This window comes from Oryx dammah, unplaced genomic scaffold, assembly GCF_014754425.2.
Source record: "Oryx dammah isolate SB20612 unplaced genomic scaffold, SCBI_Odam_1.1 HiC_scaffold_11, whole genome shotgun sequence".
Taxonomy (NCBI): Eukaryota; Metazoa; Chordata; class Mammalia; order Artiodactyla; family Bovidae; genus Oryx; species Oryx dammah.
In genome coordinates this window covers 38561838-38588233 of record NW_024070195.1, presented here as the reverse complement: position 1 = coordinate 38588233, position 26396 = coordinate 38561838, and the positions used below count along the sequence as shown (strand labels likewise).

General features: G+C 40.7%; 1 protein-coding gene across 1 annotated transcript in view; it reads right to left on the bottom strand.

The window, feature by feature from the left end:
• BTBD9 (BTB domain containing 9) overlaps window positions 1–26396 on the bottom strand; it is a 404236-nt gene that overhangs the window by 131153 nt on the left and 246687 nt on the right. Inside the window, exon 7 of the mRNA XM_040249776.1 lies at window positions 20006–20115. Within this exon, the coding sequence (XP_040105710.1) occupies window positions 20006–20115 (110 nt within the window). The remainder of the gene's footprint in view (window positions 1–20005; window positions 20116–26396) is intronic.

The window sequence follows — 26396 nt, the reverse complement described above, 5'->3', positions numbered from 1 at the left end:
AGATAAGACCACGGTCCTAGTGTGACCAGATTGACTAGTTTTCTGTGAGTATAGTTTCAGTGTGTCTGCCCTCTGATGCCCTCTTGCAACACCTACCATCTTACTTGGGTTTCTCTTACCTTGGACGTGGGGTATTTCTTCTCAGCTGCTCCAGCAAAGCGCAGCTGCTGCTCCTTACCTTGGACAAAGGGTATTTTACATTATATTATGGCTATTTCCTTATTTATGAATGCTTATACTGGAATTTTTATATGTTAACGTGCTAGAATTTATTTAATCATGCTCCTATTGTTGGACATTTGTAGTTTTTCCCAATTTTTGCTTATCATAAGTAACACCCATGCTGAACATTAATGTAAAAAAAAAAACACGCTCTTCCTAAAGATTTCCTTATGATAAACTAAGGGTGGAAGTAGTAGATCAAGGGATATTTTTAAGACACTTAATACATATCATCAAATTGCCTTGTAGTAAACTTACATAACAAATCTCAGCAGTATATGACACTGCCCTTTTTGTGACAACCTCACTCATACTAAGTATTCTCTTTTAAAACATCCTTGCCAACAGGATTTTAAAATGAAACTTGACAAGCTGATTTTCAAGTTCACTGGAAAAGAAAATTTGAAAAAATAGCCTAGAAAATGGAGAGAAAGAATAGTTATGAGTGTGAATTTACAGTAGTATTTTAAATGATGTGACACAAAATCTAGAAGAGATGTATAGATCCATGCTACATGCTATTTCTCCCAAAGTGTGCAAAAGACCTAAACAGATATTTCTCCAAAGAAGGCATACAAATGACTAATAAACACATGAAAAGATGCTCAGCATCACTCATTATTAGAGAAATGTAAATCCACACCACAGTGAGGTATCATCTCACACTGGTCAGAATGAACATCATCAAAAAGTCTACAAACAATAAATATTGGAGAGGGTGTGGAGACAAGGAAACCTTCTTATACTGTTGGTGGGAATGCAAACTGGTACAGCCACTGTGGAGAACAGTGTGGAGATTTCTTAAAAAATTGGGAACAGAACTGCCATATGACCTAGCAATCCCACTGCTGGCCATACCCCCCGAGGAAACCAGAACTGAAAGAGACACATGGACACAGGTACCCCAGTGTTCACTGCAGCACTGTTTACAATAACTAGGACACGGCAGGAACCTAGATGTCCACCAGCAGATGAATGGATAAGCAAGTTGTACATACAGCAATGAAGTATTACTCAGCTATAAAAAGGAATGCATTTGAATCAGTTCTAATGAGGTGGATGAACCTGGAGCCTATTATACAGAGTGAAGTAACTCAGAAAGAGAAAGACAAATACTGTATATTAACACATATATGTGTAATTTAAAAAGACGGTAACAACAATCCTACCTGCAGGGCTGCAAAGGAGAAAGAGACGTAAAGTACAGACTTTTGAACTCAGTGGGAGAAGGCAAGGGCAGGGTAATTTGAGAAAATAACATAGAAACATGTACAACAGCATATGTAAGGGCTTCCCTGGTGGCTCAGATGGGAAAGAACCCGTCTGCAGTGCAGGAGATCTGAGTTCAGTCCCTGGGCTGGGAAGATCCCCTGGAAGAGGGCATGGCAACCCACTCCAGTATTCTTGCCTGCAGAATCCCCCTGGACAGAGGACCCTGGTGGGCTACAGTCCATGGGGTCAAAAGAGTTGGACACAACTGAGTGACTAAGCAGCCACCACCATATGTAAAATAGATGACCAGTGCAAGTTCAACGCATGAAGCAGAATACCCAAAGCAGGTGCCCTGGGACAACCCAGAGGGATAGGGTGAGGAGGGAGGTGAGAGGGGGGTTCAGGATGGGGGACACATGTATACCTGTGGCAAATTCATGTTGATGTATGGTAAAACCCATCACAAGACTGTGAAGTAATTATCCTCCCATTAAAATACATAAATTAAACAATGATGAAAAGAATGAAATAATCAAGAGAATTTCAATTCAAAACAACTGTTTACATATTTTAGAAATAAGGATAAACCCCTACCTCAGACCATACACAGAATAAAATTTAAATGAATTAAAGAGCTAAATGCTAAAAAGACACACACAACAATATAAGAAAATTATGACCAACCACAGCTACAGGAGAGCATATTTTAATAATTTGGACTGAGGAGGAAGATTCTAAGCAAGTCACAAAATCCAGATGACAGATAAGAAATGACTGACAGATAAGGCCAAATCAAGATAAAAAAGCTTTTGTACAACACAGACACCATAAACAAGTTTAAAAGTAACTAACAGTCTGGGAGAAGATATTTTCAAAATATATACAAAAGACAAACATGAATATCCATAATCTGCAAATTAATAATAAGCAACACAAGCAACAAAATGGTGACAAAGAGTATGAAGACGTTAATTAATTGAAAAAAAAAGTACCCAAGAAACATAAAAAGGTACCCATTTAGTAAAACTTTAATTTAATGCAAGTTAAAACATAGAAATATTTTATTTTAGTTGTACTACTCACGTAAATAAAACATTTTTAACTAGAAATATTTGCCAATAAAAGTCCAAAAATGGTATCATGATTCAGTTTGCCATTTCTTTGATTATTATGAAGGCAAACTTTTTCCAGTTTATTGACTATTAGGTTTTTCTTTCTTTTAAATAAATTATTGCTTGTATACATTTCCTATTGGGGATTCACATTTTTTCTTACTTAGTTGGGAAGTTTTTCATATATACTAAAGACAATTACTCATTGTCATATAAGTTGCAATTATTTTTTTCCAGTTTGTCAAACACCTTTGAATTCTGTTTACTGTTTCTGCCTTTGCTTTTATGCTGAAGAAGTAGTTCTTTACCTTGGGACCAGATAAATACTTATTATTAGTTCTCAACAGTTCTCTTGGAGTAATGTAAAATCTGAATCTTAACAGGAAACTAGTTTAGTATACAGTAGGAATGGCAACCCACTCCAGTGTTCTTGCCTGGAGAATCCCAGGGACGGGGAAGCCTGGTGGGCTGCCATCTCTGGGGTTGCACAGAGTCGGACACGACTGAAGCAACTCAGCAGCAGCATGAAGAAAATCTCATGTGTTTTCAATTGTCAACTGCTTCAGCACCATCTGCTACATTACCTTTCCATTCTCCATTGATGTGAAATGTCATCTTTAATCTTGCACTATATTCATATGTATACAGAGATCAAATCCAGAGTGTGGATGATTGCTTAATCTACCAGTTTATTCTTGCATTAATGCCATACTACCTCAGTACGTAGTACAAATTTTAATATCTTGTGGTACTAGGCTTCTCATTTCATCTTTTTCCCTTCATTTTTTCGGGGGAAAGGGAATTCCATTTATTTATTCTCTTGGGAAAATTTTAAAGAGCTTGGTCAAAGTTGTTGTTTTTTAAAGCACAACAGATTCTAAATAATCCTGCCTTAAATTAGTAGATTAAGATGGGAAGAACCAATGTGTTCACTATATTAAAGTTTCCCATCCTGGAATATAGCTTTCCATTATTCTGTGTTTCTTAAAGATTTATAGTTTCTTTACATGAGAACTTGTGGATTTCTTAGCTTTATTCCTAGAAAGTAAGTAAAGTCACTCAGTGATGTCCGACTCTTTGTGACCCTGTGGACTGCAGCCCACCAGGCTCCTCAGTCCATGGGATTCTCCAGGCAAGAATACTGGAGTGGGTTGCCATTTCCTTCTCCAGGGGATCTTCCCGACCCAGGGATTGAACCCGGGTCTCCTGCATTGGAGGCAGACACTTTAACCTCTGAGCCACCAGGGTAGGTATATATTGTTCATGGGGAAAAAAGTTAACAACTTCCAGCAGATTTCCCCAGCGTGCTCACCTCACATCCATCCTATTTCCGAGCTCACAGCATCTTCTGCCTCTCACCTTTGTTCTTGACCCTTCAGTTCAGTTCAGTTCAGTCACTCAGTCGTGTCCGACTCTTTGTGACCCCATAAATCGCAGCACGCCAGGCCTCCCTGTCCATCACTAACTCCTGGAGTTCACTCAGATTCACATCCATTGAGTCAGTGATGCCATCCAGCCATCTCATCCTCTGTTGTCCCCTTCTCCTCCTGCCCCAGTCCCTCCCAGCATCAGAGTCTTTTCCAATGAGTCAACTCTTCGCATGAGGTGGCCAAAGTACTGGAGCTTCAGCTTCAGCATCATTCCTTCCAAAGAAATCCCAGGGTTGATCTCCTTTAGAATGGACTGGTTGGATCTCCTTGCAGTCCAAGGGACTCTCAAGAGTCTTCTCCAACACCACACTTCAAAAGCAATTCTTTGGCGCTCAGCCTTCTTCACAGTCCAACTCTCACATCCATACATAACTACTGGAAAAACCATAGCCTTGACTAGACGGACCTTAGTCGGCAAAGTAATGTCTCTGCTTTTGAATATGCTGTCTAGGTTGGTCATAACTTTTCTTCCAAGAAGTAAGCGTCTTTTAATTTCATGGCTGCAGTCATCATCTGCAGTGATTTTGGAGCCCCAAAAAATAAAGTCTGACACTGTTTCCACTGTTTCCTCATCTATTTCCCGTGAAATGATGGGACCAGATGCCATGATCTTCGTTTTCTGAATGTTGAGCTTTAAGCCAACTTTTTCACTCTCCTCTTTCACTTTCATCAAGAGGCTTTTTTTTTTTTTCATCAAGAGGCTTTTTTAGTTCCTCTTCACTTTCTGCCATAAGGGTGGTGTCATCTCTAATGGCATCAGGTGGTTCAGGGACGGACGATCTCTGTTAATATGGCTAAGGATGGACTAGGTATAAAGCATAAGTATGGCTCCTGAATTGTTACTAACTGTGATATAGTTTTTATTGCTATTATGAATGAAAATTTTCCATTAAACTAATTGGTTATTGTGGATATTTGAGAAAACTTGATTTTTGTATATATTATTATATCTGACTACACTCCTTAGGTTCTTGTGTTGTAGTAATTTTTCAGTTCATTCCCTTGGGTATATTATCACATCACATCATAAATAATGATATTTGGTCCCTTTCCTCCAATGTCTATCACACATATTTCTTGTTCTTCTCCTCCTCTATCCCCTCTCCCTACCCACAAAAGTACAGAGCAATGTTAAATAGAAATAGTCATGAGCTTCATGGGCATGCAATGTTTTCTTTCAGACAGGCCCTGCACTCAGAAGGGACCTAAATTTAGTTTAATGCTCCATGGCCCCTGTCTTTAAATTCTCATAATCTTATCTTTGAAATTTTAAAATAAAGTCTAAGGGGACAATGGAGCAAGCCCGTGAACAGAGGAGATATGCAACATACATGGGTCCACAGTTTGCCACTGCTCCAATTTGTATATAGGTTTATCAAGCCCCAGAAGTACGGAATTCCAGTGGACTCACAACATGTGGAGGTTGAGCGAGGCTCAAAGCAAAGCCAAAGTCAAGGTGCCATGACTGTGCCTGAGTAATTTGGGCCTGAGTAAATTTACTGTGCCTGAGTAAAGTGGCCCAGAGAGGCCACTTACTCTTCCAATCAGAACTTGCCTCAATGCAGGAAAAAAAGTCAACTTTTTAAAAAGCACTACCAACCAAAGAACTCTATCATATCCTTTTTTCACTCTTGTTATTTCCCTATACTAGCCAGATGCTTATGCTAAAGATTACGATATGCTGAAAAATAGGGCAACTCGTATATTCTTCACCCTTTAGTACTTTCTTGTTTTATTTTTTAATTGAAGTATAGTTGATTTACAATATTGTATTCATTTCCATTCTTCCTTATTAAGGAAGCTTATAGAGTAAGTCAATGGTAGAAAGTTTTAGTAAAATGTGTGTGAATTAAGTGAAACAAAAACAATATAGTTTTGTGCAGAATTTCCATTTTACTGGTTAAGAAGTAATACATACACATGTGTGAGCTATCAAACATGAATTGTGTAACTTTGGTCATTTGGCATAGCAGATAATGCTCTTATATTTGCATTTAAAACCACCATTACACAATATAAAGATGAAAGATAAAATTCATGCTGACAATTTAAAAGTTATTTTTCTTAGAACATTAATCAGCAAATAAAAACAATATGCCCGGTCGGAAGATTGCAAACGAAAGGGAAAAAATGTTTTTTCTTGCACTTGGAGCAAGGGGCTCCATATTTTCATTCTGCATAGTACCCTGCAGGTTAAATAGCTGGCCCTGGGAGTAATGATGGAGTTTTTTGGTTTGTTTTAGGCTTTACTGGAACCATCTCTGATTAAAACTCACTACTTATAAAATGGGTCATTACAGAATTGTTATTGATAATAAAAAACTGGAAACACCTACATATCTATCAAAGGGGACTGGTTAACTAAATTAAATTACAGCACCTCTAGCCAATGCTGCACAAACGTAAAAAACATAAAGCATGAGAAAGTTTTTTTGTATTGGTAAGGAAAGATCTCCAAAAGCATTGCTAATTTAAAACATACATATATGAATATGTGCTATGTTTCTTAACAAAACGAGGAAATAAGAATACATATTTGTATTACCTACTTAAAATATTAAGTTAAAAAATTACCTACCTGGTTATGGGGTGGAAGACTAGGGTACTGAGGTAACAACTGTAGTGAAGTCGCTCAGTCATGTGCGACTCTTTGCGACCCCATGGACTATTGCCCACCAGGCTCCTTGGTCCATGGGATTTTCCAGGCATGAATACTGGAGTGGGTTGCCATTTCCTTCTCCATGGGATCTTCCTGATCCAGGGATCAAACCCAGGTCTCCAGCATTGTAGGCAGACGCTTTACTGTCTGAGCTACCAGGGAAGCAACTAGACCAACAAAATTGGATTTTACATCCCCTTAGCTGCCGGAACCGGAGAAGGTAATGGCACCCTACTCCAATACTCTTGCCTGGAAAATCCCATAGACGGAGGAGCCTGGTAGGCTGCAGTCCACGAGGTCGCTAAGAGTTGGACGACTGAGCGACTTCACTTTCATGCATTGGAGAAGGAAACGGCAACCCACTCCAGTGTTCTTGCTTGGAGAATCCCAGGGACAGAGGGGTCTGGTGGGAGGCCATCTATGGGGTCGCATGGAGTTGGACACGACTGAAGCAACGCAGCAGCAGCAGCTGCTGGAACAGCTTTCACAGTCAGTAACAGAGAACGATACCACCTATTTACAACCTGGCTATTCAAAATGCCAGTGAGGCAGAACTGTGGTTTGTGAGAACGTGATATTGCTGCATAGTACTGGATACAAGCTCCATGATGTCCCATTTAAAGAAAAGTTGTGCATATTTACATTTCCCTGCACACACACACACTACTGTATTCCTTCTATAACAAGTAGGAAAAGGATTAAATTTACACGTAAATTCTGTAATGTAAGAGCAATAAAGACTTTTTCAGGCAATCTTTATTCTCAAACAAAAAACCAACAAAAGAACAGGTATTAAAAGACAATGAAACTTAATTGTACACAAAGGACCACATACCAAATTGAGAATCCTAAGTGACTGTGAGGTCATTTTCTAATCATCCCTGACTCTTTCCCCCAGATAAAAAATGGTAGCCCATTCTTGTTTGAGAACCCGGGTGGGAGGCAAACAAACTGTATTACATTCTTCATGCATTACTGTGGGGTGTTTATTTTATTTGAATTCTTCTAAAACTCTAAGACTTTGTGAGAAAATAATACTTATCTTCTCCATAGAAAGGGTAAGAGACTACAAATAACTCAATTCTTATTCCACTACCAGATGCAAAGCAGTCCACTGGAAAGGGCATTGGCTTTGAAGTGGGTCAGAGATAAATAAGCCTTTGTACACATGGGTCATTTTATGTGACTCTCCCCCAACTCTGTCTTCTTCCTTAAGAAGATTTAAGGAGCTTCATCACCTCTGTAGGTAGGTCTTCCCTGATAGCATCTCCAAACTCAGGTTAGGCACTCCAGTTCCAGTGTTCCTATAGCATCTGCTGAATCCTTCCCAGAGATGACTTATTTTACTGTGTTGTCACCTTCTAAGTGTCTTTCTCCTTCATTAGTTCAAACGCTCCTCCAAGGCAGAAACTGCACCTGTGTATCTTTCCCTCCCCAGTGCCTCAAATACACTTGGCAGCCTCTTAATAAATGTCTGCTTAATGCCAAGTAATTTACAGTAGATAAAGAAGTTAAGCTTCACTGACAATTAGAACCAGCCTTAATATCTGATCAGAGAAACAGGCTGGGAAAAGCAGTCTCTTGGTCTAGACTAATCCAGACTCTATATAGTGCCATTTTTAGAAAACTCTCTGAATTAAGGACCCCTCTGCTATTCCAACAAGTTTGCTTCTTTGCCACATTCTAACACCTCCACCCCCTGGAATTCCCTCACTCTCAAATCTCTGTTTCTGCTCCAGAGGACACATTTTTTTTTTTAAGGGCGGAAGTCAGATCCCCAGTTCAGTGGATGTAAAAGCCCGTTACAGCACACTTTCAATTGTTTACTTTCCCAGGACTTCACAGAATTCTAAGCACACTGCTTCAGAGTATTCTGAGATGACAGTAGCAACTACAGACCACCTACTTTCTATTTCCTGCCTCCAGCTGCGAACAAGTAGCAGCCATTTTGTTGCTGTGTAAATCAGCACATGTGCATTGCTCTTCTTTAGTTACTAAATTCCTCCAGGCCCAGCTCAAAGCACTATTCTTCATAAAACCTTACCCTACTAGGCAAGAAAATATGTTGGGTTCCTTCACATGCCTCCTAAACCTTGACCCTTTCTACATACTCTGCTTGTGCCTTTGTCTGACATTCTCCACTCCACATGTCTCTATGCCCTGCCAGTGGGCTTATCCAGCTACTGTGAGTCAGATGGGAAGTTTCCTGTTGACTGAAGCCCCTTTCACACTTTCTGCCTTTGCACGCATCATCTATCTGCTTTCAGCTCCATTCGCTCCCTTGCTTTACACTGTATCTCAGAGGCTAAAGTTCCATAAACTACACTCCCCAAACTTGCCAGCCTGGCATGGGTTTCTCCCCGTAGCTTTGTTTTTGCTGAAGCTCTACCAGTAGAAGAAGCTGGTGAGAATGGAAGATGGGAGGATGCTCCTGGTAGCACTGCAGGTAGCACAGAGGCTGATGAACATGGGCGCCAGTGTTCCTGTTCAGACAGCACAGTTCCTGGTGGCAGCAGCAGTGAGCGTTCCCAGAGCTCCAGCAACACAGATCCTGCGCTTGTGCTGCCTGGTTTGGTTGCCCCACCTCAATTACTAACAAGAAGTCGAACAAAAAAGCCACCAGTCTTTTGAACTCATGCTGGCAGACACAAAGATACCACTCAATGGCCTAAAGTTGGTAACGGAAGCTTTTTCTTACTCCCTAAAAGGGTTAAAAAAAAAAAAAAAAGACGTGAATTTTGAGCCTACAGCTGTATGCTCTGGTTACCATCTCTTAAGCACAGGTAGAGCCAAGGAAAGGGACTTGCGAGAGCTTATGCTTTCCAGGAGAACCAAGAGACCTTAAGAAGGGAAACTAGACTCATGCAATGCTAAACACCACACTCTAGCATCAGTGTTAAGTATTTACTATTCTCTCAAATTTTACTAAAAAGCATATTCTCTATTCATCTGTAAGACTTATAAGAAAAGAAGAGCTATTTAAAAAGAAAAAAACGCAAATGGCCTTAAAAATATAAAAAGATGCTCAATTTCTCTCACAAGAGAAATGTAGTTAAAACTGTACTGGGATACCATTTCTCACCTATCGAACTGGCAAAAGTCCAGAAGTCTGACAATATGCTCCACTGGCAGGCTGTGAGGGAAACAGACATTATTCATTCTCCTTATTGCCAATGAGAATTTTAAAATGTTATACACCCTGTGGAGGTGAATTTGGCAATATCTAACAAAGAAATACATGCATTTACCCTTTGACCATGCTGCTATTAAAAAGAAATAAATAATATCTTTCTATATAGCTAGCCCTAGAAAAGCATTAAGTACAAAAAAAGCAAGGTAAAAAAAATGATGTATAGAATATAGCATGCTATCAATTATTTAAGAATGCTGGGGAGGATACAAAATACAAGTTACATATATATTTACTTATTTTCCTTTTTTTTTCCCCAAAAAGGATAACCTCAGAAAAAGCAGAAAAGGAGATTACTTATAGGAGTAGAGGGGACAGAAATAGAAACTGAATTTCTCTAAATACATACAACAGCTTTGTATACTTGATTTTAGAACTATGTATATATTTTACACAATTATAAAACAAAAAGAATTTAAAGGCAATCACTGAATACTGAAAGCAAAATGGAACAAATGAATCTATATGTACACTGAAATAGCTATATGACCATCCAACAAATTATTCTAAGTGTCTTTAAAACACAGTAAGTTTACTGTACATCTCTCATGGGATATACCTTAAGGGCCCAAAAGGTTACTGCAAAAATCTTGAGCTATTTTCAGAAATCATGTGGTTTAAAGTAGTACTATAATGTAATTCTGCAATTATTTTGTATGTACTGAAGACAAAGCAAATGAATTATATTGTGCTTTATCACCAAGCGCAGGCAGCTGTGACCAGTGCACTAAGCGAGGCCAAGAGGAGCTATCCCACGTCCGAGGTCAGGGGCAGAAGCCGGAAGGACCCGAAGGGTGGTGGCCAAGAGGAGTTACCCCACGTCTGAGGTCAGGGGCAGTGGCCGAGAGTGCCAGGCTGCGACGGCTCAGGAATGGCCGAAAGGAGCTACCCCGCGTCCGAGGTCAGGGGCAGTGGCCGGGAGGAGCCACCCCACGCCCGAGGCTAGGGGAGGCAGCCGGGAGAAGCAACCCCACGTCCAAGGAGCGGTGGCTGCGTGGGTGCAGGAGGGCCTAGAGGAGCTATCCCACGTTGAAGGTCAGGAAGGGCGGCGGTGAGGAGATACCCCTCATCCAAGGTAAGGAGCAGCGGCTGTCCTTTGCTGGAGCAGCCGTGAAGAGATACTCCACGCCCAAGGTAAAAGAAACCCAAGTAAGATGGTAGGTGTTGCAAGAGGGCATCAGAGGGCAGACACACTGAAACCATACTCACAGAAAACTAGTCAATCTAATCACACTAGGACAACAGCCTTGTCTAACTCAATGAAACTAAGCCATGCCTGCGGGGCAACCCAAGACGGGCGGGTCGTGGTGGAGAGGTCTGACAGAATGTGGTCCGCTGGAGAAGGGAATGGCAAACCACTTCAGTATTCTTGCCTTGAGAACCCCATGAACAGTATGAAAAGGCAAAATGATAGGATACTGAAAGAGGAACTCCCCAGGTCAGTAGGTGCCCAATATGCTACTGGAGATCAGTGGAAAAATAACTCCAGAAAGAATGAAGGGACGGAGCCAAAGCAAAAACAGTACCCAGCGGTGGATGTGACTGGTGATAGAAACAAAGTCCGATGCTGTAAAGAGCAATATTGCATAGGAACCTGGAATGGCAGGTCCATGAATCAAGGCAAATTGGAAGTGGTCAAACAAGAGATGGCAAGAGTGAATGTCAACATTCTAGGAATCAGTGAACTAAAATGGACTGCTGCTGCTGCTGCTGCTAAGTCGCTTCAGTCATGTCCAACTCTCTGTAACACCATAGACGGCAGCCCACCAGGCTCCCCCGTCCCTGGGATGAGTGAATTTAACTCAGATGACCATTATATCTACTACTGTGGGCAGGAATCCCTTAGAAGAAATGGAGTAGCCATCATGGTCAACAAGAGAGTCCAAAATGCAGTACTTGGATGCAATCTCAAAAACGACAGAAAGATCTCTGTTCATTTCCAAGGCAAACCATTCAATATCACAATAATCCAAGTCTATGCCCCAACCAGTAATGCTGAAGAAACTGAAGTTGAACGGTTCTATGAAGACCTACAAGACCTTTTAGAACTAACACCCAAAAAAGATGTCCTTTTCATTATAGGGGACTGGAATGCAAAAGTAGGAAGTCAAGAAACACCTGGAGTAACAGGCAAATTTGGCCTTGGAATGTGGAATGAAGCAGGGCAAAGACTAATAGAGTTTTATCAAGAAAATGCACTGATCATAGCAAACGCCCTCTTCCAACAACACAAGAGAAGATTCTACACATGGACATCACCAGATGGTCAACACCAAAATCAGACTGATTATATTCTTTGCAGCCGAAGATGGAGAAGCTCTATACAGTCAACAAGAACAAGACCGGGAGCTGACTGTGGCTCAGATCATGAACTCCTTATTACCAAATTCAGACTTAACTTGAAGAAAGTAGGGAAAACCACTCGACCAGTCAGGTATGACCTAAATCAAATCCCTTATGATTATACAGTGGAAGTGAGAAATAGATTTAAGGGACTAGATCTGATAGAGAGAGTGCCTGATGAACTATGGACGGAGGTTCGTGACATTGTACAGGAGACAGGGATCAAGACCATCCCCATGGAAAAGAAATGCAAAAAAGCAAAATGGCTGCTGAAGAGGCCTTACAAATAGCTGTGAAACGAAGAGAAGCGAAAAGCAAAGGAGAAAAGGAAAGATATAAGCATCTGAACGCAGAGTTCCAAAGAATAGCAAGGAGAGATAAGAAAGCCTTCTTCAGCAATCAATGCAAACAAATAGAGGAAAACAACAGAATGGGAAAGACTAGAGATCTCTTCAAGAAAATTAGAGATACCAAGGGAACATTTCATGCAAAGATGGGCTCGATAAAGGACAGAAATGGTATGGACCTAACAGAAGCAGAACATATTAAGAAGAGGTGGCAAGAATACACAGAAGAAGTGTTCAGAAAAGATCTTCATGACCAAGATAATCACGATGGTGTGATCACTCATCTAGAGTCAGACATCCTGGAATGTGAAGTCAAGTGGGCCTTAGAAAGCATCACTATGCACAAAGCTAGTGGAAGTGATGGCATTCCAGTTGAGCTATTTCAAATCCTGAAAGATGATGCTGTGAAAGTGCTGCACTCAATATCCCAGCAAATTTGGAAAACTCAGCAGTGGCCACAAGACTGGAAAAGGTCAGTTTTCATTCCAATCCCAAAGAAAGGCAATGCCAAAGAATGCTCAAACTACCACACAATTGCACTCATCTCACATGCTGGTAAGGTAATGCTCAAAATTCTCCAAGCCAGGCTTCAGCAATACATGAACCGTGAACTTCCAGATGTTCAAGCTGGTTTTAGAAAAGGCAGAGGAAGCAGAGATCAAATTGTCAACATCCGCTGGATCATGGAAAAAGCAAGAGAGTTCCAGAAAAACATCTATTTCTGCCTTATTGACTATGCCAAAGCCTTTGACTGTGTGGATCACAGTAAACTGTGGAAAATTCTTCAAGAGATGGGAATACCAGACCACCTGACCTAACTCTTGAGAAATCTGTATGCGGGTCAGGAAGCAACAGTTAGTACTGGACATGGAACAACAGACTGGTTCCAAATAGGAAAAGGAGTACATCAAGGCTGTATATTGTCACCCTGCTTATTTAACTTATACGCAGAGTGCATCATGAGAAACGCTGGACTGGAAGAAACACAAGCTGGAATCAAGATTGCCGGGAGAAATATCAATAACCTCAGATATGCAGATGATACCACCCTTATGGCAGAAAGTGAAGAAGAATTAAAAAGCCTCTTGATGAAAGTGAAAGAGGAGAGTGAAAAGTTGGCTTGAAGCTCAACATTCAGAAAATGAAGATCATGGCATCCGGTCCCATCACTTCATGGGAAATAGATGGGGAAACAGTGTCAGACTTTATTTTTTTTGGGCTCCAAAATCACTGCAGATGGTGACTGCAGCCATGGAATTAAAAGACGCTTACTCCTTGGAAGAAATGTTATTACCAATCTAGGTAGCATATTCAAAAGCAGAGACATTACTTTGCCGACTAAAGTCTGTCTAGTCAAAGCTATGGTTTTTCCAGTAGTCATGTATGGATGTGAGAGTTGGACTGGGAAGAAGGCTGAGCACCGAAGAATTGATGCTTTTGAAGTGTGGTGTTGGAGAAGACTCTTGAGAGTCCCTTGGACTGCAAGTAGATCCAACCAGTCCACTCTAAAGGAGATCAGCCCTGGGATTTCTTTGGAGGGAATGATGCTGAAGCTGAAGCTCCAGTACTTTGGCCGCCTCATGTGAAGAGTTGACTCATTGGAAAAGACTCTGATGCTGGGAGGGATTGGGGCAGGAGGAAAAGGGGACGACAGAGGATAAGATGGCTGGATGGCATCACGGACTCGATGGACATGAATCTGAGTGAACTCCGGGAGTTGGTGATGGACAGGGAGGCCTGGCATGGTGCGATTCATGGGGTCGCGAAGAGTCGGACATGACTGAGTGACTCAACTGAACTGAACTGATCAGTAAAGGCCAAGATTTTCAGTATGGAAAAAAAGATGAAAGATCAAAAAGTTAAACAAAACTTTGTGTCAGTTCAGTTCAGTTCAGTCGCTCAGTCATGTCCAACTCTTTGTGACCCATGGACTGCAGCATGCCAGGCTTCCTTCCCTGTTTATCACCAACTCCCGGAGCTTGCTTTGTGTACCGAATTTTAATTAGAAATGTCAGCATGTACTCTTGATACAATTTACCTGTTGAATATATGATAAATAAACATATGTGTACTCATTTCCTACTTCTGTCTACTGAAAAGGCCTAGGAATAGTGACCAACCCAATAAGAATTGATTAGGCTGAGGTTTCCAAACGTCATTTCCCATTTCACAGAACCAGGCTGATTCCTGCAGAAATGGCTGATTCCAGATCAGAGACAATAAATGTACAGATGAAGCTGGTACACTGTGTCATGACAGAAATCAAGGAACTACTCCGGACTACTGAGATCATGTTAGAAAGACTCAAGAGCCAATATGAAGAAGTTTAAGATGCAGACAATCTGAATATCAATAAAAAATAACCCAAGGGATTAAAAGATGTCCAATCTGTTTAATCTCATAAATTCAAAATGATAAATATTCTCCATCCTTCCTCCTCCCCCTCAAAACCCCCAGAAACAAATCTTACTGGTTACCTTTGGAGGATGCTAGGTAACTACCTCTTTAATTTGAAAAGTGGTAAAAGGAAGAAAGAATATGACATTTATCCTACTTTTCCTGGGCAAACTGCATTTTAGGATTACCAAATGAGTGTTCAGGCAAGTTTTTCTAGTTATTAAACAGAGGAGGAATGACAGGATTAGAAGAGAACCATTTTATACTTCCAAATTATGAAAGAATGAATCTAGGAAATATTAATAACCATGAGTGGATGTGACTATCCAAAAGAGAAAGGCAACGAAAGATTTCTCTCTGCTTCTTGACAGACATATACCACCATCTATAGAGCATTTTATAAACAAACAAACAGAAAACAAAACAAAAAAAATCCTGAATCAGATTTAGCCTCTATCGAACAATTAAACAGAAGAAATACAACAGAGGAGCACGTTAAATGTTACTATGGGGATCTAATCATCAAAACCTAGGCTGTTTAAAACTCTGCAGGACAAAAAGTTAGTTTCTTCAACAAACACATTATAATTAGAAAGAGAGGAAAAATAAAAGAAAAAGACAGGGATAGACGTGTAAGGAAAGCTACAGATTTAAAGAGATTTATGAGTCAAAAGAGGTACCTGTTGACAGTATGGATGTTAATTGAATTCTGATTTAAACAACCTATAAAAACACATAAACTCACTCCAGACTTTGATTCAATTATGAACATCTGAACACTGACTGGGTATTTAATACTCAAAAGTAATAATGATTCAGTTTGGGGGTGTTATAATGATATTGTGATTATGGCCACAAAAAGGAAGGCTTTACTTTTAGAGATGTATACTGAAGTATTTATGGATAAGATGATAGAGTGTCTGGAATTGGCTTCAAAATAATCTTCTGGGGAGGAAGTAGGTGGCATACAGATAAGACCAGGTTGTCTATGAGTCAGTAATGTTTTAACCTGAGTGGTGTGTATTATTCCCTCTACTTGAACAACTAAGATGGTATTCAAAGAAGTGAATTTAAATACAAGAGTAAATGAAAAGGAAGTTTCGGCAAGTATTATGAAAAACTTAGGGATTTGGCATATGCCACAGACATATCACAAAGTGGAATGCCAAGGCAAGCAAATACATTCTTTGGGAGGTTTAATGTTTAAATAGCACTCATATCAATTCAGCAGTCATATCTATTCTAACTTTCTTCTATGCTCCAGCAGTAAGAGTTTAGAATTTCCTACAAATGCCTCCTAACAAAGAGGCAAGACTCTCCCAGGCAAGAATACATCCCAGCACTACCCAGAAGCAGCCACCAGATGAGAAAGGGCTGTGGTGGCAACAGCAGATAAGGTGGGAGAAGAGCTGTGAGTCTGATGCCCAGGTCTGGTCAGTGTACTTAAGGTGGGCCCATTCCCATGGATGCATGAACCCACAGGGTTCCAAAGCCTCCCCAAGAGTCTGTGCAAATTAAGCAGTATGCAGAGTGACATGCTATCAACAAAAATGTGAAAAAAACCCTTCGGTGGAAAAGGAAGACTAAAATCTTACAAAGCTGGTATGGTTATTTTTATTCATGTTTCTCCTGACATCATTATACATTTTAAATAATAACATTAAATCTAATTTAAAAAGACACAGTTCAGTTCAGTCACTCAGTCATGTCCAACTCTTTGCGACCCCATGAACCGCAACACGCCAGGCCTCCCTGTCCATCACCAACTCCCAGAGTCCACCCAAACCCATGTCCATTGAGTCAGTGATGCCATCCAACCATTTCATTCTCTGTTGTCTCCTTCTCCTCCTGCCCTCAATCTTTCCCAGCATTAGGGTCTTTTCAAATGAGTCAGCTCTTCGCATTAGGTGGCCAAAGTATTGGAGTTTCAGCTTCAACATCAGTCCTTCCAATGAACACCCAGGACTGACTGATCTCCTTTAGGATGGACTGACTGGACCTCCTTGCAGTCCAGGGGACTCTCTCAAGAGTCTTCTCCAGCATCACAGTTCAAAAGCATCAATTCTTCTGCGTTCAGCTTTCTTTATGGTCCAACTCTCACATCCATACATGACTACTGGAAAAACCCTAGCCTTGACTAGATGGACCTCTGTTGATAAAGTAATGTCTCTGACACAAGTATTTTTTTAAAGTAATTTAGGAGAATACTGGACTTCCCAGGTAGTGCTAGTTGGTAAAGAATCTGACTGCCAATGCAGGAGACACAAGAGACATGGGTTCTGTCCCTGGGTCAGGAAAATCCCCTTGAGAAGGAAGTGGCAACCCACTCCAGTATTCTTTCCTGGAAAATTCCGTGGACAGAGGAGCCTGGTGGGCTACAGTCCATGGTGTTGCAAACAGTCGGACATGACTGAGCACACTCAGCAGCAGGAAAATACTACTCTAATGAGAGTAGCCTGAACTATGAAACAAAGGTCAGGAAATATGATGGAAATTCTGAACCTCGAAACGTAAGGGTAGAGCTAGATACCACTAGTTATTCATGATGACATTATTGTAGTTTTATATTTTTCCCCTATGAAAACCTGGCATTGGATCAGTGGTTCTCAAGGGAGGACCGCATATCTTCTAGGACAGAGGGAGCAGTAGGCAACTACAATTTAAAAATAATTCCAGGGGATTCTGACACAGACTGTGGCCTCACTAAAGGACCACTTCTTCCTTGGAGGTCCCTGTAGAATGGCTGTGGCGGAGGCCTGTGTGCAGCTAACATGCACCTGGATCACTAACATGGAAAGCTGGCCATTATTGTTTCAAACGTCCCTGTAAATCTGGCACGGCTGCCATGTCAGAAAAAGGATAATGGAATCACCCTACACGCTCTCATGACTTAAGCCAGCTCCCTGTCTGCCCTGCATGGGGGCAACTTTGAGCCATGAAGACAGTAAAAGCAGAGCCAGAGGGGACCCCACTGCAGGCCATCTGCCGACAAGCACACGCACCAACCTGCCTGCCTGCACCACTGCTCCTACTTGGAGGAGGGACGACGACAGGCAAGTGACTGCAGTGCTCTTGGCAGTCAAAGTTGTGAGCATCTTAGAAGAGGACTTGGAAAAAGAGTCTGACCAGACACCAGAAACACTTGCGGCCTCTCTGCAGTCTTCTTTGACCCCTCGGCACGTCTGAGACTACTATGGCCTCTGCTAAGACTGACTGACTCAGTCTGGACAAAACAGACAGACCAACAACAGCATCCTCCACTACAACTGATTCTGAGTTTCATTCCTGCAGTGGCCTTCCATGCCAGATAGATTTGTTTCTTCGATAATTACAGTGCCTACAAACCTGTCCTTCCTCCAGTAAGAAGGGAAAGGGGCTTTCTATACAACATGCTCAAAATTCAGTGTACCAGGCTGAAGTGAGTAGCCAGATGCTCTACACCTCCTATGGTTGCAAAGGTGATTTGGTTCCTAATAAGATCCTTCTCAGTGAGGATGCTCTTAACTATACAATCACATGCACAGTGAGGTCTGATCTATAAAACAACATGGGCAGCAAGTAAAAAGAAATAGCCTTTCCAAAACACTCTATCATCACAATTCTATGCCCCCTCACAGAATTAAAAGCCTTGATAATATCAAATAATGCCCACTGTTAACTTTCAAATGGTTTCAAAGTCACAAGGAGGGAGGTGGGAGGGAGGGTCAGAATGGGGAACACATGTACACCCATGGCTGATTCATGTGAATGTATGGCAAAAACCACCATAATATTGTAAAGTAATTAGCCTCCAATTAAAATTAAAAAAAAAAAAAGTCACAAGGCTTATCAACATTTATATTTAATACTAAAAATTACACCCACTGCAAAGTCAAAACCAAACTATTTCAGTTGAGTTCTAAAACTTCCCTATATGTTGGAATAATTTCTACTCTTGCTACTTTATTAGTATTACTCTCTCATATTTCCCTAAAGGATTATGTTTAGGAAACAAAAAGTGTTATGAAAATTTAGACTTTTGACCATCCACAGAATTAGTAAACATTTGTAAGCTACCCTCACCTTTCTCATTCTAGTTTTCACCATGTTTTTAGGACATTGTCAATATGTTCTGTGTCCCAGCATGAACAGGACTTGGGGAGGAGATGAGAAATGAGTCCCTTTGTAAAGGTAAAGAACTACTTTAGGTATATCAAGGCATGGGTATCTTATCCCTTTACTTGAACATAAGAGAGTTCCTTTTCCAAGAAAGCTGCAGTAAAGGTGCAGATTCAAGGATCTAGTTAGTTACAAAATATGATCTTGGTAGGAAATGAGCAAAAACCTGTGGGCATAGATAAAAGAAGAATAATCAGCCTAGACAGAAAAAGCCACTCATGGTATCGTAATGTTAAGGCCTGAGATGTACTAGAGTCACAGCCAGACTAAACCTAAAACAAAAGCAAAAACAAAGCACAACAGAAAACAACCAAACAACTAAATGAAATTTAAAATGTCCTTTCAAAAGATTAGCCAGGCCGAACTGGTCACAAGATAATCTTCATTACGGTAATTTAGTTACTTTGGTCTTATTTTAATTACATGTAGTCGTTTTCTTAAGGTGAATTTGACAAAGAAGGGCAAATATGGACTGCTGTGTCTATGAAAAGGAGATATTCTCATAGCTGAGCACACTGTTCATATCAAATCAAAGGCCAAAAGACCTGCACAGCTTTGGAAAGTGGAGCACTGGATCAATATTATACTGACTTCCTCCCTGATCTTACCTACCATTAAATATAGAAAAGCCTTTTGGTACAGGAGGCTGTGCCTGACTATCACAAGCATTCCCCACATAGCAAATCTGAATGAATCACTAGAACATTTCCAATTCTGAACTACTAGTATAATATTTACACTCTTTTAAGTTTACTAGAATTATTATTTTGACTATTTCTAAAAATATAAGCCCTTTCTATGACACTCAGCCATAAGGCATTCAAGTCAACCAGAGCTCTTAGTCAAAGCTGATTAACAGGTGAGTTAATGGAATAACAAAATATTTGAAGATAACATAGCTATGTGATACATAAAAATGTAATTGTAACACTTACCTATCAGCCCCTTCTCCAGAGTGAAGGTTTTGTTTGTAAACATACATTCAAAAGCCACAATGTGAAAAATCTTATTCACTGTGTTGTGAGTCCCAACTATTCGAATATACCTGGGGGTAAAAAGAGAAGAAAATCTGCTGAAGAAAATGAGCTTCCATCATAACAAATCCAAGGATAACAGAAAAAGATACACTATGTAAACATACAGTCGACCAGAGCACGGACTGAAAGAGACTCTGAATAGGCTTCAGATCCTGTACCTGCTCCTTGGGGCTAGCTCCAACTGAGTCTAGAAAAATTACAGCAAAATTAGGGAGGTACCACTTTCCAGAGAACGAAGTAGAACTTAGATTTGGTTTACCTAGAAAATCAAACCAGGGGCTGTTCAGCTCAACTCCCAAATGTCAGTACAATTTTACATCCATGAGACATTTACACTGGAGAATAACAGCTTCTATCCTTACCTTGTGGTTAGGAACGTGCCTGTGCACAGGGGCACAAACACACACAAAATCAAATACTTTCCAACTTTCCAACTCAATGAAATCTTTCACCCATTGGATGAAATGCATGAAATCAATACTGCTTTCTCATTTAGAGTAAAAAAAAAAAAAAAATCCACAGAAACTACTGAAAACCACTCACAGTTTCTTGTATTTTAATGTTGCTCCTAAATTCTCATTAGGATGTGAACCCTATATTCTTACGCCAGTCCCCAGTGTGACTGCTAGGATGCCTTCTCCTGGCCAGAGGAAGTGATGTGCAGAGGTGAGCCAGCCTGCGCTGCAGCCTCCCTCCTGGCCGCAGGGAGCTGGCATCTGCACACAGTGCAGAGTTTCGTGGGGCAGTTCTTGAGCATCTCAGCCTATTCACCCTCTGGGTCTCCCTGGAGACTTCACCTCTGACAAACCAGCATTAATCTTGGAGCAACTTGTCCCTTTCATTCTCCAAAGGGACCTGACAGTTCACAGGTTAATGAACAAACGGACTCTTCTGAGTGTCACTCAGTTCCACAGGGAACGAAATGTGCTACACACATCCTGGAATTCAAAAGAAGGGCAAGGCAAAAAATAACAGATGAACTGATAACGCTCTCCCAAATTATGAACTATGTGCTCTGAAGGATGCAGCGTATTAAGCGTATTAAACGAACAGATTTCAATTAGCAGATGACAGACTGGGCAAGGTTTTAGTAATATCTTCCCTCCGCTGTGTAAAACAACCTTCCATTTAGATGATGTAATTTTACTTCTGAGTTAATCGCTGTTCACTAATTTGGCAATTTCCTTACATTTCTCATCCCTCCAAGTTAACTGTATAATGTAAATGCCAATTTAAAAAAATTCACATTATAGAGGCTATATTTGGGGGTTCTGTGTCATGAGTTATTTTCCCTCCTGTTTCTTCAAGCCTGAATCTCACCGCAATCCCTGTGCACCTCATTTAGCCATCTGCTCCTTGACATGAGCATATCGCTCATCTTCATAACCAATAGTAATGCCCTCTCCTGGACTGGCTGCTCTGTGTTCCCATCCCCGCTGCAGGGAGACACCATTCTTCCTGTGTGGAGAGTCAGGGCAATTGCTGTGCTCACCATCGCCCTCTGGGTAAGCAGGAGGTTGGCTATGATCTGTTCTCTCTAGCCTTCAGGGCAGACAGAAGGTGTCGTTGACTTTACTGGGTTTGGGTAGGTGGATGGGGTTCACTTAAAATAAGTTCTAAATGGTCTGAGTAGAACAGATTGTGTTGTTCTTTACTGCTGGCAGTAACAATCTCTCTGGGCTTTCTGGAATGGAAGGGGTGTTGTGAAGCCTGGCACCTTGGCCTGAATCTAATTTTATCCATTTCCTTAAACCTACAGGAACTCAACAAGCAGAGCATTTGCAACCGCACATGGTCGTGACAGTGAGTGCTGCTATCTGCAACCTTGGAGGGAATGTGGTTTGGTGGAATTTGATCAGATCATTTTCCTGTTCTCTAGGTCAAATCTTTCAAAGGAGAGATAGCTTTCCTAATACTGAGGAGACAGAGGAGCAAGGGAGGGACTAATAGGACCTTCCCCCAGTGGCAGTTCTTAAGGTTAACAGTTCAGGCTGACCTAAGGGGATGCACTAATGTTCCCTCACTCTCTTTCTTTTTAAAACATTATATGGAACCAGCCTCCAAGTTTAGATAACAGTCATTTCCCAAATTTTACCCTGGTGTAAATATCAGGAATGGGAGAAATTAAAGAACTTTCCCCTCTCTCATCCCCCGATTATAGGAAACTGAAAATAAAAAACTGTACTGGAATATATTTTACAGCCTTAACGATAGTGTTTGTGATAGCTAATAAGATAAGATATATGATTGCAAAAGCATTGAGAGATGCCTCCAGATTAAAAAAGTTCTATATAAATGAAGATAATGTTATCTCTGCTGCATAATCCTGAGGTCAAATTAGCAATTCACCACTGTACATCACACTTCTTGATTAGCCTGTTATATGTAATGCTCATAACAACTTTAATTATTCTAGTTCTACAATACTCTCTAAGTCTCCATAAAATTATAGCCTAATTTACAAAAGTGGCATAAAGTCCTTACTCAGATACACATTAAAAAATGGTAACAAAGTCACAGCAAAGAAGCCATGCTCCTTTTCTCCAGCAAGGAATCGTTTAGCCGAGGACTCTGTCCTTCACTGAAGATCTCGACTAGAAATAGAAAATAGGCTTTAACTGATCCCCCAACTTCAGTGACTGGTAGGGCAGCCTGGAGCTCTCCATTAAGAACTCAGGGGCCCTGTCCAGCTCACGGGAAAGCGTGCCCTGATCCAGGACCATGTCCAGAGGGAGAAGGAGGAAGCACCATCAAGGTACCATCCTCGATCACAGGCAGATTTTCTTAATGAGGCGCACAATGGAACATCCTGCAGGCAGCAGCTACCACTATCCAAGCTATTGAAAACCCAAGGGCTGGGGATGGGAGAGAGAGAGTTCTCTCTACCTTTTTTTTTTTTTGAAAAACAAAACTTGCTTCTGGGTCATGACACCTAACAAGAAGTAGATCCTACATTTTCTTTGTCACAAAAGATTTTGAGTAAAAGGTAAAACTTAAGCTTAATTTTTTTCTTTCAACATCATCTCTCCAATGCACACTCAGACTCTGATTTAACCTGATAAGGGCAGTGGCAGCTAGTGACTTCATCAGTGTGCAGAAAGGAGAGCTGCTGAAAAATATGACAGCTATCCTTTGTTCTCTCTGAGGTCCTCAACAGCAGCTCAGACAGTTGGAAGATAATTAAAACTTAAACAGGGATGAGGAAGGCAGATATGCAACAGATTGGCCATTTCTGATGGAGATGAATGCTGTCCACACGAGCTCTGGTGCATAGATTGTTTCCAACGGTGTCCTCCCTTCCCTAGGTTAGCTGTCTTCTAGTCCTGCTCACAACGACTGGGGCCTCAACAGTTCCAAACAGGCTGTTTCAGTGCAGAAGTTTCTAGGAGCTATAATATTGTGGGTGAAAAGAGATTCTTCTTGGATAAAATTACACCTACACCCCCCCCCCCCCCACATGGATAGTACTCTAAAACTGAGAAGCACTAGGGTTTTGAAGTACTAGCTTTAGTGGCTAACAGAACCAGGTTTGTTGCCGCGCTCCATCACTTAATTAGCTGTGTCGCTATGGGAAAAGAAGGTTTAAACCTTTTGAATCAGTTTCCTTCTCTATAAAATGGATCAATACACAAATCTTATGTGATATTTAAATGAGATAAGTAGTTAAAGTATCTAGTGCAGGGTGTGGCAGAGTACAGTATCATTAAACAGAAATGCAAAGAGTAGATCCTTGGAAGAAGAATTTCTTTTGGACTTTGAGACTGTTTGGTGTCTGGGAGCACATTCCTAACTATGGGTGTTAAAGTGGTGTATCCAGGCCCAAAGATGGACCTCAAGAGCACAGGCCAGGACTAGTCGTCCATTTAGGGCCCTACAGTATAGGTGTTATGGGCTATGGCAAGAATCTGCATTCCAAATGCAGATTACCTGGCTCTATGTCACTTCCTGCTTTAAGCCCCTAGTCTTTAGAAAAGTCTATTTTAAATGTTCTTGACCTAAGTAAGCTCTGCATAAAGAGAAAAGGAAAGAATCCTTTGCCCATATTTGGTCCAGCTACCTGTGCCTACGGAAGTTTCTTTTTTTGTGCAAACTCTGGAAGTTTGGGGTTTTAATTTACCAAGAAAAACAGCACTTCTTACAAAGAGACACCATAATACTGTGACCTAGAAAATTTTTGCCTTGGAGATTCCATTGTATTCCCTGCCTGTTCTGGGGAGGTACTACAAATTCCTATTCTTAATCTTCTTCCCATCACTTCTTGTCAGGACACTACCATATTTCATTTCTAACCCACAAACAACACATCTTTAACAAACTGAATACAAAAAGCAGCAACTTGCACCCCTCACTTTAAACCTGTTGGAATACTTTGTTTCTTTAGTCCTTAGCCTATTTGTGGTTACAGTTAATCCTTAACCTTTGCCTCTAGTTATATGATCACCTAACTTCTGAACTGAGCAGATTCTACTACAAGATAAGATTGAATTCAGCAAAAAACATTTAAATGAACTCTTAAGGGATAAACTAATGCCAAAGTCCATCAGAATTTTATTCTTTTGTAAACAAAACTGTCTTCTCAAATTGAACTTTATATTCTTGGGTTAAACAAAGACTCTGGAGAAAACTAGAGGTAGCCTAAGGCTGGGATCCTTAACACAAGAAGGAACCCCTAACATTTTGGCTCTTCCTCTGAGGTCCCCGTGGTGATTTCTGCAGAGGAGATTGTCCTTTGCTGTGGCCAGAAGTAAGCCACCTGACAAGAACTTTAGCTACAGCATTTTCTAGGGACTCAGGACCATGTGGGTTTGGAATTCACCATTTCCACAATTTCCCATTTGACCTTTCCTTGCAAGGAGATATGAAGAATGTACATAAATAATTCTCCAGCCCAAGAAGCTGGTAACATCTGTGCGTTTCCCCAGGATGATGTTTTCTTCTAGTTCTAGGTACAGTGTTAATGCTCTTCTAATCAAACCCAGACCGGAGGGGAAAGTGACTTCAGGTCTTGTTGCTAAGGCAGCAAGTGGAAAACAGTTTACTGCCAGAATGACAAAAAGCTTCTAGAAAAAGCATGTTGCAACAGAACAGATTTGCTACTCTTAGAAAACCTGCCCCCTGGCTGATCTGTGGAGCTATAGATTCTCCTCCACTGACTTCAGCAAAGGGTCCCAGCAGCATTTGCTTATTTGAGAGAGGAAGACTTATTGAAAGGTTAAGCACTCTGCAGAGTTAGCCTAAGCAGAGGCTACTGTCTTGGAGAACAGCTCTGATACTGTCTGACCATTAGCCCTGCAGAGGGAGCAGTTATATTCTAGCAACTCCACTACTCAACCTGAAAGGCAAACAAAACAAGAAGTCATTTTGTTTCCAGAGAAAATTGATGCTTTATAGAATCAAGCATGCAGAGCGGATAAGACTGGTAAATAACTACTAAGACATCATAACCCAGTGCAACCCAAAAGAGAAAGTCATTTCAACATCAGAGATAAATATTTAAGCATTGTTTTTTATTTGGGGGAAATGTGCACTTTGAACAGTAGGCTTTTTTCCCCATCTCTGCATATGTAGAACCTAAAACCTACCATAATGCCTTCAATCTATGAAAACATATTTGAAATTAATATCACAAAAGAACTATAATATTTATTTACATAAATCCTATGAAAATGATATAATATTTAAATTTGTTTAATTTGTTTCTACTTGCACATTTACCAGTTAATAGCCCCTGTAGGTATACTGGGTAAATCTGCTATTGATCAAGATTTAACAAACACTTGTTAGACACAAGAAATTCTGCTAAACACTGTTTGAAATGGACCACAAAGATAGGACATAAACCTTCATCGGGAGAAGTTCATAGTACAGTTTAGAGGCTAAGACTAAGACCCATCAAACTGTACGATTTTTGACAGGATTAAGCCGAAAGAATGACCTACGTGCTAGTCAGAGCTTCACAATACATTAGATATAAAATCGGGGGCAAGTTCCTTAATTTCTGTCAGTCTCAGGCTCCATATTGGTAGCAATGCTAAGTAAAAAGATATAAGAGCTGCTGACCTATTCACATATGGTAGCCTAATCTTAAAATAGCTAATTTAGCAGCATGAACTCTAAAAGTCCTCCCTGTAAACAAAACAAACAGCTAAAAGAGAAACAATCCCTTCCCCACAACCCACACACACAACCACTGTCTTTTCCAACAAATACCAATATTAACCGAACAAATATCAATATTAACCGAGCATGCGTCAGCTACTCCTGCTGAGTGCTGGGATATGGGATTGGA